Source organism: Callithrix jacchus, chromosome 5 (genome assembly GCF_049354715.1).
Source record: "Callithrix jacchus isolate 240 chromosome 5, calJac240_pri, whole genome shotgun sequence".
In the NCBI taxonomy this organism is placed as follows: Eukaryota; Metazoa; Chordata; class Mammalia; order Primates; family Cebidae; genus Callithrix; species Callithrix jacchus.
Window position 1 is genome coordinate 121,180,192 of NC_133506.1, and position 12,689 is coordinate 121,192,880.

The 12,689-nt window shown below is 48.5% G+C and overlaps 1 protein-coding gene across 11 annotated transcripts in view; it reads left to right on the top strand.

Annotated features, from left to right (window-relative positions):
• The window catches only part of EZH1 (enhancer of zeste 1 polycomb repressive complex 2 subunit), a 40,187-nt gene extending 27,751 nt beyond the window's left edge, over nt 1-12,436 (top strand). For 6 of the 11 annotated variants that reach the window (XM_035301522.3, XM_035301521.3, XM_002747999.6 and 3 more), the window contains 10 exons: nt 22-218; nt 2,901-2,992; nt 3,937-3,977; nt 4,774-4,899; nt 6,641-6,819; nt 7,630-7,725; nt 8,131-8,212; nt 8,960-9,040; nt 9,795-9,879; nt 10,161-12,436. In XM_035301522.3, coding sequence (XP_035157413.1) covers nt 22-218; nt 2,901-2,992; nt 3,937-3,977; nt 4,774-4,899; nt 6,641-6,819; nt 7,630-7,725; nt 8,131-8,212; nt 8,960-9,040; nt 9,795-9,879; nt 10,161-10,221 — 1,040 coding nt within the window. In that variant the 3' untranslated portion in view covers nt 10,222-12,436. The remainder of the gene's footprint in view (nt 1-21; nt 219-2,900; nt 2,993-3,936; nt 3,978-4,773; nt 4,900-6,640; nt 6,820-7,629; nt 7,726-8,130; nt 8,213-8,959; nt 9,041-9,794; nt 9,880-10,160) is intronic. The other 5 variants (XM_078374415.1, XM_078374414.1, XM_035301524.3 and 2 more) reach the window with 2 other exon arrangements.
• The last annotated feature ends 253 nt before the right edge of the window (nt 12,437-12,689 follow it).

The window sequence follows — 12,689 nt, forward strand, 5'->3', positions numbered from 1 at the left end:
TGTTATTTCTTCCCCTCTCAGAGGCTAACTCTCGCTGTCAGACCCCCACAAAACAGAAGGCTAGTCCAGCCCCACCTCAGCTCTGTGTAGTGGAAGCGCCCTCGGAGCCTGTAGAATGGACTGGGGCTGAAGAATCTCTTTTTCGAGTCTTCCATGGCACCTACTTCAACAACTTCTGTTCAATAGCCAGGCTTCTGGGGACTAAGACATGCAAGCAGGTACTGTCTGAAAGCAGCAGAACAAACGGGTCCTTTCATACGTTGCTCTGTCTGGCCCTTTGCCATCTTATCAGGCTATGTGTCTGGAGAGAACTTGTCTTAAGTTCAGTCCTGGATGAGCCTGTGCTTCTGGGCTGTGAAGTAAGTTTCCCAAACATGGCCCTTCTGCAAGTACCAGGCCTGATGGTGCTTAGGGACCCTCCTCCTTGTTGAATGCTCATTTCTGTCTGGACTCCAACACTTCTGGGTCCTACACTCTTTTGCTTCTTTTTTCGGCTCTGACCTCCTTTCTAAATGTGTACCCCTTTCCTAGAAGGGACTCCCAGGTCTTACTGTGGCTCTTGTTAGTGAGCACACTCCTGCTGCTGCAGCTGCTACTCCCTCCACCACTCTGCCAGCCCACTCCACGCTTTCTATCACTGGATTATCATTATTTTGTCTTTGAGACAGGGTTTCACTCTGTTGCCCAGGCTGGAGTGCAGTGGGATAATCATAGTTCACTGCAACCTCTGCCACCTGGGCTTAAGCAATCTACTCATCTTATCCTCCCAAATAACAGAAACTACAGATGCAGGCCACTAAGCCCGGCTAATTTTTTTTTTTTTTTTTTGAGACAGAGTCTCTAGCCTGTTGCCCAGGCTAGAATGCAGTGGCACAATCTTGGCTTACTGCAACCTCCACCTCCTGGGTTCAAGTGATTCTCCTGCCTTAGCCTCTTGAGTAGCTGGGATTACAGGCATGCACCACCACACCCAGCTAACTTTGTATTTTTAGTAGAGATAGGGTTTCACCATGTTTGCCAGGTTGGTCTCGAACTCCTGACCCCAGGTGATCTGCCCGCCTCGGCCTCCCAAAGTGCTGGGATTACAGGCATGAGCCACTGTGCCTGGCCATTTTTTTTTTTTTTTTTTTTTGTTTGTTTGTTTGTTTTTTAGTAGAGATGAGGTTTCACCATGTTGGCCAGACTGGTCTTGAACTCCTGACTTCAAGTGATCCGTCCGCCTCGGCCTCCCAAGCCCAGGTAATTTTTAAATTTTTTGTAAAGACGGGGGTTTCACCATGTTGCCCAGGCTGATCTTGAACTCTTAGGCTCAAGCCATCTACCTGCCACAGCCTTCCAAAGTGCTGGGATTACAGGTGTAGCCACCACTAGATTTTGCCCATCACTAGATTTTCTAATTATCACCCCCAGTAGCTGGGCCTGGACCTCCCCCTTCTCACTCATACCATCACAAGAAACACAGTTGGCAGCAGCCACTGATGCTCCGAAGATAGAAAAAAACCACAGTGAGAAGACGGACTGAAGAACAGGGACAGGAAGACAGGTGTCAGGGCCAGCATGTCCAACAGGAAAGGAACCCCAATGCTTTGGCTTCCTAGCTTCTGGAGGAGACTCTGTGGCCTCTTCTTCAAGCTTCCTGTACTGAGAACAATTAATAGAACCATGGACTGGATGAGGTGGCTCACACTGTAATTCCAGTGCTTTGGGAGGCCATGGTGGAAGGATCATTTGAAGCCAGGATTTTAGGACCAGCGTGGGCAACAAAGTGAGACCCCATCGCTACAAAAAAAAAAAAAAAAAAGCCATGCACCTGTGGTCCTAGTACTCAGAGGCTGTGATGGCACCACTGCACTCCAGCCTGGCTGGCAGAGTGAGGCCCTCTCTCTAAAAAAGAAAAAATTAAAAAAAAGAAAAGAAAAGAAAAAAAAGAACCACGAGCTGAAGTGCCCTTTGCTTTTATTTTGGAGTTCATACCTATTACCCTGAGTCACAGGTTCTCAATTTGACCATCTATGGATTTATATGCAAAAATATTCTTCTCTATATTTTCCTGAGAATATTTACAATTTTCACAGACCTCCTTCCCCACACTGTTAAAGGGCCAATAGCCAATAAGGAAAAGGAAAAACTAAAAACCAGTGCTTTAAGAGAATAAACACAGGCCAGGCGCGATGGCTAACTCCTCTAATCCCAGCACTTTGGGAGGCTAAGGCAGGAGTTCGAGACCAGCCTGGCCAATATGGTGAATCCCTGTCTGTACTAAAAATACAAAAATTAGCTGGGCGTGGTGGCAGGTGCCTGTAATCCCAGCTACTCAGGAGGCTGAGGCAGGAGAATCACTTGAACCAGGGAGGTGGAGGTTGCAGTGAGCCAAGATCATGCCACTGCACTCCAGCCTGGATGACAAAGCAAGACTCCACCTCAAAAAAAAAAAAAAGGAAGCACATCCTATTGAAATAGCCAAGGCTCTGGTATCTTTATACCGACAGAGGGAGCTAATGTTTAGCCCAGTGAAACCATTCTTGTCCTGTCCTGCCTTATACTCAGTTACACAAGGCACACAGAATTGCCCTTCCTAAAAAGAAGCAGATACTGTTTGTCACCATCAGCCCACTCTTCTACCCATGGCTTGGTAGAAAGAGTAGTGAGTGACAGCTTCTGGCCAGGGGCGGTGTTACTGTGCTTAGTATTTCTCCTTTCCTGAGACAGGATAAATAATTAGGAACGAACTTCAGAACCAGCGACCTAATGTCCCAGTGGCACTCTGTCTCTCCCTGACTTACAGCTTGGTCAGCTGCCTGCGAGCTCCTCAGAACCCTCCCAAGGCCAGCAGCCAGCTGGGCCACTTACCTGACCCCTTTGCCCAAGGAGTGATAGGACCTGTTGGATTTCTCTTTCAGGTCTTTCAGTTTGCAGTCAAAGAATCACTTATCCTGAAGCTGCCAACAGATGAGCTCATGAACCCCTCACAGAAGAAGAAAAGAAAGCACAGGCAAGGGTTGGACAAAGTGTTTTGTTTTACATCCAGGCTGTTCCCTGTGCTCTGACCTCCCCTTGGAGTTCCCATCTGCCTCCCTCTTTAGCCATCACACAGGCTGTGTGAGCCCATTAGCTTGGCATCACATGACTCAGAGCCAGCCTTCTGAGTGCTCCCTAAGGGTCTGTGCCTTGGATCAGACCTTTTCTTGTCCCCAGGTGCTGTGGACCATGACATAACCAGCTGGTTTTCTATTTAAGCTCCTGGCCAATAGGACACAAGCTGGCCTCATGGCTCCACCCCAAAGCCATTTCTCCTTGTTGGTTTAGTTACTGCCTTACCTATTTCTCAACTCTGACCAGAGTTTATTTTTTTGGTTTATGTTGTTTTTCTGAGTTATATAATAACACTGTCTTCTAGCTAACCTTTACTTAGGGTTGGAAGTTTTAAAAAAAATTCTGCACCCTTCCTGGCTCCATTCCCTAATGACTATCACCTATGAGAGGAAGGAGCTGACACCAGTTCTAGATACAGAAGGAAGTCCTGTGGCTCCTCCCTTTCACTTCTTTCGGAGAAGATCCCGAAAGCCCTTCTCACCTTCCCATCTTGAAATTCCCCCATATCTCTACCTCCACAAAGATGGAGGGAGAGATAGGAGAGAAACAACAGTTTGCAGTCAAAGAAGACAGAGAGGGTTGGGCATTCTTTTGTTTCTGTGTTGTGTTCTTTTATTTGCTTGTTTGGGAGGGGTTGTGTTTAAGTTTAAATCTCATAGCACAGACCAGCTGGATTTAGGGTGGACTCTAGCTTCTGTGTACCAAAGTCATCCTGTGGAGGGGTTTGGGAAGATACTCCCCAGTCATGAAACCACAGTCCCTCAGAGCAAGTCATGTCATTTACCTGCATTTACAGAGCTCCCTACAGCCGTGACCGAGACCTGTCCTTCCTGTCTTTTTCAGGTTGTGGGCTGCACACTGCAGGAAGATTCAGCTGAAGAAAGGTACGTTCTATCAGGGCGTTCCTCAGCAGTTTGGCTGGAGGCCTCACCCTGTGGTCATCACCCTACCCCACCTGCAGCTGTACTTGTTGACCCTGTGCCACTTCCGCAGATTGCAGAATTCTCTGCAGCAATTGAGAATAGCTCAGCCTCTCGCTGCAACCAAGAAGGCCTCTTAGGAGATAGTATTAGGGGCCTTGTGGTCTGTGACTTTTCTTTTTTTTTTTTGGAGACAAAGTCTCACTCTTGTCCCCCAGGCTGTTGCAGTGGCATGATCTCAGCTCACTGCAACCTCCCCCTCTGGGTTCAAGCAATTCTCCTGCTTCAGCCTCTCGGGTAGCTGGGACTATAGGCATGTACCACCATGGCCTGCTAATTTTTGTATTTTTTAGTAGAGACAGGGTTTTACCATGTTGGCCAAGCTGTTCTCGAACTCCTGACCTAAAATGATCCACCTGCTTCAGCCTCCCAAAGTGTTGGGATTATAGGCATGAGCCACCGCACCAGGCCAGTCTGTGACTTTTCTAGTATGCCATTTGCTAGGTTTCAGACCTCATTTAATGTTCAGAATAGCTTCCCTGATGACCCAGAGCATCTTTACACCCTCCCCACAAAGCAGATCACCCCATCACAGCTTATGAACAATAGTCATCCCTGCCTTCTCACTTTAGCTGCTAAATGTGTGTCCACGGAGACTGTTAGGACCAGCCTCCTCTGAATCAGGGCAGCTGAACACTTGGGAGGAAAGGCACCTGGAGGGTATGGTCACAGCAGTGTCCTCCTCTGTTCTCTCTCCTAGATAACTCTTCCACACAAGTGTACAACTACCAACCCTGTGACCACCCAGACCGCCCCTGTGACAGCACCTGCCCTTGCATCATGACTCAGAATTTCTGTGAGAAGTTCTGCCAGTGCAACCCAGACTGTAAGTGTGCTACGTTTTCCCTGTAGTCTACCAAAACAGTCCTGCCCATGCTTCCCCTATTCCTGCGCCCCTTGCTGCTTATGGGCCTTCTGATATTCTCTTTGCTGCATTTTAGGCATTCTATAAATAAAATAAGTGCATGAGATGTAGGAGAGTCATTTTTGGAAAACGTTTAGTTTCATGATTCTAAAAGCAGCAATTACACAGAAATCAGATACTTTCCCAACTTTGTCTTCTAGGGGAGAATTAAGAAATGTGGGGAACAGCAGGCACGGTCACCCACACCTGTAATCCCAGCACTTTGGAAGGCCAAGGTGGGCGGATCACTTGAGGTCAAGAGTTCAAGACCCACCTGGCTAACATGGTGAAACCCATCTCTACTAAAAATACAAAAATTAGGCCAGGTGTGATGGCTCACACCTGTAATCCCAGCACTTTGGAAGGCCAAGGTGGGCGGATCACTTGAGGTCAGGAGTTCAAGACCAGCCTGGCCAATTGGTAAAACCCCATCTCTACTGAAAATACAAAAATTAGCCAGGCATGGTGGTGCATGCCTGTAGTCCCAGTTACTTGGGAGGCTGAAGTATAAGAATCACTTGAACACAGCGGACAGAGGCTACAGTGAGCTGAGATTGTGCCACTGCACTCCAGTCTGGGCAGCAGAGCGAGACTGTCTCAAAAAAAAAAAAGAAAAGTGGGACTCTTTTTTTTTTTAAGTTACAGTCCCAGTTTCCCTTTTCTGAATATTAATAATTTTTTTATTCACAAATTTTTTGTTTATGATTCTGTGTATATCTATTTTCATTTAATAGCTGGAGTTTTAATATCCAGTAGAAGACAGGCCTGGATGTCAGCAGAGGCATCCTGGTACTTACCTGTCACTTCTTATCCCACCATGCCCTTCCCAACTCAAGGCTGAGCAGTTTGATGGCAGCCCCCAGAGCTTGCAGAACTTGGTGCCCAGGCGGTTTTGCTGGAAATACCTCCTAACCCATAGCAGATAGTGATCTTAGCCACAGCAGAGAAGTGGTTGTGCTGGGGAGGGCACAGGGTGGAGGAGGATGGCATAGAACGGATGCATTCTGTTCTCAGAATGATACTTGTTTTGATGGTGATGATTTACCAGTGAAAAGCACTGATTTCATTTTCTCTCCACCTCAGTGGGAGGGAGAGGATTGTTGGGGAATCTCTAGGGGTGCTTCTCATTAGTATACCTGCTTTTTAAAATGTTTTTAATTTTTTTGAAACAAGGTCTCAGCTCTGTTGTTTGGGCTGGAGAGCAGTGGCAGAAGCATGGCTCACTACAGCCTCAACCTCCCTGGCTCAAGCAATTAATCCCCCCACATCAAGTAGCTGGGCCTACAGGCATGTGCCACCACACATGGCTAATTTTTAAAATTTTTTTGTGGAGATGGGATCTTCCTGTGTTGCCCAGCCTGGTCTTGAACTCCTGGGCTCAGGTGATTCTCCTGCCTTGGCCTGCCAAAGTGCTGGGATTGCAGGCATGAACCACCATGCCTGGCCACACCTACATTTTTGTTTCGAAGGCATGAATGTCAGGAAGCACTCAGTTTTCTGTGGACAAAACTTGAGTATTTGATTATTGGGAAGGGAGCTTCCTCTTATTTCACCAAACATCCTTGAACACATAAAATTTACTTCTTTGCTGTCCCTTGAGTCAACCCCAAACCCCAGCATTAGCTTATTTCCCTTCTAAACGTTACCTGTCTTCCCTTCCCAGGTCAGAATCGTTTCCCTGGCTGTCGCTGTAAGACCCAGTGTAATACCAAGCAGTGTCCTTGCTATCTGGCAGTGCGAGAGTGTGATCCTGACCTGTGTCTCACCTGTGGGGCCTCAGAGCACTGGGACTGCAAGGTGGTTTCCTGTAAAAACTGCAGCATCCAGCGTGGCCTCAAGAAGGTGAGGCCTTTCCTCAGGACCCTGCACCAGATAAAATGGAGTGGGAAAGAAGGAACAGTCCCAAGCATTCTCTTTCTACTGGTTCCTTTGAGGAAAGTGCTTGATAAATCCTAAAAGACACACATTCACTGAATTAATAAAGGCTTCAGTTCCAGTAGGGATTGGAAAGGTGGTTCCTGGCTGGGTACAGTGGCTCACACCTGTAATCTCAGCACTTTGAGAGGCTAAGACCTGTGGATCATGAGGTCAGGAGTTCAAGACCAGCCTGGCCAACATGGTAAAACCCTGTCTCTACTAAAAATACAAACATTAGCCAGGTGTGGTGGTATGCACCTGTAATCCCAGCTACTTAGAAGGCTGAAGCTGAGGCAGGAGAATTGCTTAAACCCAGAGGTGGAAGTTGCAGCGAGCCAAGATTGCACCACTGCACTCTAGCCTGGGACAGAGTGAGACTCTGTCTCAAAAAAAGAAAGAAAAGTGGTTCCTTGAACTGGCCAGACTAAAAGGAGCTCAGGAGTGAATGCACCATTGGCAATGTCTATTTTTACCTCACACAGAGCAGTGAATTCCTATAGGCACAGGAGGGCTCCATGGGTAGAGGAAAAGGGATCCTATTTCTGTTCATCGCCACCTCCCATTTTCTTTTCTCTCCCAACCAGAGCAGAATGGCTTAGACCTTTTTCTGCTTTCAGATCCTCTTAACAGTTGCTGGTTCTTTCCACCCTGCCCCCACCATACACATGCACATCTAGCACACACCCCCTACTCATGTGTGCCCTGTAGTCTGAGACTTGGCCCCCTTTTCCCCAGCACCTGCTGCTGGCCCCCTCAGATGTGGCGGGATGGGGCACCTTCATAAAGGAGTCTGTGCAGAAGAACGAATTCATTTCTGAATATTGTGGTGAGGTGAGTGCTATAGTTTTGGCCCACGTTCTTACTGGGGGAAGACTGATTCAAGACACTCTGATTTTCTGTGGGCCCGGCTTCTTTGAATTAATCTCTAAATAACTCAGCTAGGTTCCCATGTGGCCTCTTGGGGGAATCCCAGAGAACTGTTTGCAGTACTGAAACCACTGTTCAACTCTTTGGTAACTCCAGATACAAGAGATGAGGGAAGCTCTCTTCAGCCTCAAAACTGGTTGGCCTGGGTGGGAATTGGAACAGCATAACCTGAGCTTGCTCTCTTATGATTCTTATCATGATACTCAGTAAGCACCCATGTGAGACACCACCCAGGCCTTTCTGGGGGCGCAGGACACTATGCCCTGAGCAGGCAGCCTGATACCCCTGTGTATTTGTCTATCTCTCTAGCTCATCTCTCAGGATGAGGCTGATCGACGAGGAAAGGTCTATGATAAATACATGTCCAGCTTCCTCTTCAACCTCAACAATGGTATGAAGTCTCTTTGTCTCATCCCAAGGTGGTCTTTCTTTCTTTCTTTTTTTTTTTTTTTTGAGATTGAGTCTCATTCTGTCTCTCAGGCTGGAACAGTGGCACGATCTTGGGTCACTGCAACCTCTGAAGTGGTTTTCCTGCCTTAGCCTCCTGAGTAGCTGGGACTACAAGCACCTGCCACCATGCCCTGCTAATTTTTTTGTATTTTTAGTAGAGACTGGGTTTCACCATGTTGGTCAGGCTGGTATCGAACTCCTGGCCTCAAGTGATCCACCTGCCTCAGCCTCCCAAAGTGCTAGGATTACAGGCATGAGCTACCATGCCTGGCCCCAAGGTGGCCTTTCTACCAGATTGCCCTTGCCGTAGTCCAAGTTTAGGTTAGCTTCAAATCTTCCAGCAGATGCATAGAGCGAGGGGGCAGAATCACACTCAGAGATTCCACAGGCCACAGTGCTCCATTTCTGGTTTCTGTTTGTATTAGCACGGAGCACCTTTACCTGAGAAATCTTGCTGCCCTATAGATAAGAAGATCCATAACTCAAGGAGGGAGAGACCCAAAGGGAGTACTCCCACACAAAGCTGAATTCTGAGGCTGCACGCTTTCCTGAGCTCCTGTTAGCACACTGGGCTTCAAAATTCCCATTGGACTAAAGTGGTTTTGTTACTATTTGATTTTAAATTCAGGCTGAGAAGCTGTGGAGTTGCCTGCTGTGTTCATGGTCTTCCTTGATTTACTTTATACAGATTTTGTAGTGGACGCTACTCGGAAAGGAAACAAAATTCGATTTGCAAATCATTCAGTGAATCCCAACTGTTACGCCAAAGGTGAGTCCCCGGGACTCGGGAAGTGGGGTGGGGGATGGATGCCTCTTTACTGTGATTTCCATCCATTGTTGAACCTTCCACAGCTGAGTTATATTTTGTCCAAAGATAGTCATGATTAATGTCTGGTATCATTTTAGGCCCCTCTTGATCTCAGTTTTATAATCTGCTTTCTTCAGTGAATACATTATAAACATTTTCCCATAAACATGATTTAACCAGCCTGAGCAACATAGTGAGACCCATCTCAAAAAATAATAATAGGCTGAGTATGGTGCCTCATGCCTGTAATCTCGGCACTTTGGGAGACCAAGGCAGGCAGATCACTTGAGGCCAGGAGTTTAAGACCACCCTGGTCAACATGATGAAACCCCATGTCTACTAAAAATACAACAATTAGCAGGGTGTGGTGGTACACACCTGTTGTCCCAGCTACTCAGGTGACTGAGGCACAAGAATCACTAGGTCCTGGGAGGCGGAGGTTGCAGTGAGCCAAGATCATACCACTGCATTCAAGCCTGGGTGACAGAGTGAGACTGTCTCAAAAAAAACCAAACAGTAATAAAGATAATTCTTTCTGCATATCATCAGCTGGAATAACATCTAAAAGCATAGAGGCAACTACCATATTGACTACTTTCTAATTCCATTTGATTCATGTTTTCACTGGGAATTTGGAGAAAATCAGCCCAGAAGCCTACTGGTTACTGACTTGCAGTTGTGTAGGAACCTAGCCTTGAGTTTATTCTGCTTACAGTGGTCATGGTGAATGGAGACCATCGAATTGGGATCTTTGCCAAGAGGGCAATTCAAGCTGGTGAAGAGCTCTTCTTTGATTACAGGTGAGGCACCAGTAATGGTCCTTGGGATGTGGCCCTGGAATAGGAAAGGTTGACCCTTGGAATAGATCTGAGGGCTCAGAGAGGGTAAGGCAGATGGAGAGAGTCTCATGGTGAACAAGGCTGTGTCCCTTGTTCTGATATCAGGTGTCTTGCCGCAGAAGTGGGAACTTTATAAACAGCCGTTAGGGAGTGGGAGGGGAAGTGAAACAGGAGGGGACTCCGCCTTTTCAATCACAAAAGTCATGAGAGTAACCTGGTTCCTCCTCCCTGCCCTGGGATAGGTACAGCCAAGCCGATGCTCTCAAGTACGTGGGGATCGAGAGGGAGACCGACGTCCTTTAGCCCTTCCCCGCCCTGCGGCAGCACTTATGGTAGCGGCACTGTCTTGGCTTTCATGCTTACACCACTGCTGCTCGAGTCTCCTGCACTGTGTCTCCCACACTGAGAAACCCCCCACCCACTCCCTCTGTAGTGAGGCCTCTGCCATGTCCAGTGGGCACAAAACTGTCTCAATGAGAGGGGAGACCAAGAGAGCTAGGGCTTGGTCTTCCAGGAGAGAGAGTTGCAAAAATGAGAGACTGTTTTTCTGGCCTCAGAGGAAGCGTGCACAGGCTGGGATGGATGTCTTATGTGTGATTTCTGTGTTGGCTCCCCAGGCTGTGGGCTTCAGCAGTCAACTTAGGCAGTTCCTAACAAGCACTCCCATCAAGAGTCCTTATGTCATTGGGGTGCAGGCAAACCTCTGTGGTCCTAAGACCTGGAGAGGGCAGGCTAAGTGAAGTGTGGTCCCTGGAGCCTACCAAGTGGTCTGAGTTAGAGGCGAGGCCTGGCAGGCAGCATAGACTGAACTCAGAGGTAGATGGGTCACCTTACCACCTCCTCCCTTATGGCAGGGCTCGAACTGAAAGAGCATGGGTTCTAAGTACAGGCATTCAAGGCTGGGGGACGGAATGCTACGCCATCCTTCCTTGGCCGGAGAGGGAGAACCAGCTGGATGATACTAGTTGGCTAAGCTTAGGCCCAGGAGACTTGGAGAAAGTCTTCTCTGTGTACTCTGGAGATAGATGGAAGTGTTTTCAGATTCCTGGGAGCAGGTGCCAGTGCCCTGGCTTCTCCAAAGTTCTGGCCTGGCAGCTGCAGGCAGGCATGATGCTGCTATTGAAGAAGCATTAGGGGTGTGCCTGCCAGGTGTGAGCACCCTGGCTCGCTGGATTTGTGGGTATTTTCAGGCCTTCCATTCCCCGTAGAGGCAAGGCCCAACGGCTAGTGTTGCTTATCTCTTCAGGATAGGTGGGCACAGGCCTGAACTAGACAGAAGAAAGATTGGTGTAATCTGCTTTCCTGTCTGTAGTGCCTGCTGTTTGGAAAGGGTGAGTTAGAATATGTGTTCCAAGGTAGGTGAGGGGCTGAACTGCACGTGTTTAGGCTGGCACCTCATGTGCAGGGCATACTGGCAGAGGGTATCTGAAGTGTGAGAAGCAGGTAGACCACCTGTCCCAGGCTGTGGTGCCACCCTCTCTGGGATCCATGCAGAGCAAAGCACTTTAACCATTTCTTTTAGAAGGTCTATAGATTGGGGTAGAGTTTGGGCTAAGGTCTCTGCCCAAATTCCACTCCTGAGGGAGGGGGTTGAAGGGAGGGTGGGAGATTCTCCTTCAGTCCTGTCTCATCTCCTGGGAGAGGCAGGAGGAGTGAGCTTCACACAGAATTTCATGTGAATGGAGCCACATGAAAGCTGCCCTGTGTCCACAGAGGGTGTGCCGGGCTGGCTGAAAACAAGGAGCAGTGTGCTGGGGAGAAAGGGCTTGGGCGGGTGTAGACGGGCCTGGGAATGTTACAGTAAGGAGCAGGCTTCTCCCTTCCTGGGAGTCAGAGCTCCCCTTCTTCCCACTCCACTGGTTGTCCATGAAGGAAGAAGTGGGGCTCCCCCTGGCTCAGCTGCCTCTTAGGGATTGGTGTGAGACATGCACACACACCTACCACACTGGACAGCACACATGCAGCCCGCACCCAGCAGCTCCTGACAGAAAGCTCCTCCACCCCAACAGGCCAGGCCCCAGCATGATCCTGAAATCTGCATCTGCCAGGATTTGTATTCATTGTACGTATCAGGGATACCCTCAAGCTAGACTGTGGGCTCCAAATTACTCACAAATTAGAAGAGAAAACCAGAGACAGAGGAAGAGGAGGAATTAGGTCTGCGTGAAATGCCAGGGGCTGGCTGTGAGGAACAGGTGAAAAAATACTTCTCAGCAGCCTTTGAGGGACTAGACCGACCCCACCCTTTCCTCAGTGAGCAGAATCACTGGTCAGTCTCCTCCTGTCCCAGCTTCAGACCATAAATACTCCTGTTCCTCCAGCATCCCATCTTTTTTCCCTTCTGTCCCCCACTTTTAAAGATGGGTCTCAACCCCTCCCCACCACATCATGATGGATGGGGCAAGGTGGTGGAGACTGGGGGAGCCTGGTATACATGCGGTTTCATTGCCAATGAATTTCACGCACTTTAAAGTCCTGTGGCTTGTGACCTCTTATCTGAATAAAGTGTTAGAATCCATTTTGGCAAGTTGTGTACTGTGTGCTTTGGGGCTGGAAGGATCCAGGGATGGGGCCCAGGAGCAGGTCGGGCCGAAGCCTCAGCATTCTGATCCCCACTTACTCACTGAGATCTGGGAGAGGGGGAGGTGGGGGTGGGGGTCTGGCAAGAACCAGTCAGGCCCCTGGCAGGTGATGTGAGGATTCTGAGAGCTCCTTCTAGAAAACCCTGAGCCCTCAGATTAGTTCCCTTAAAATTGCCCCACTTATCCCCT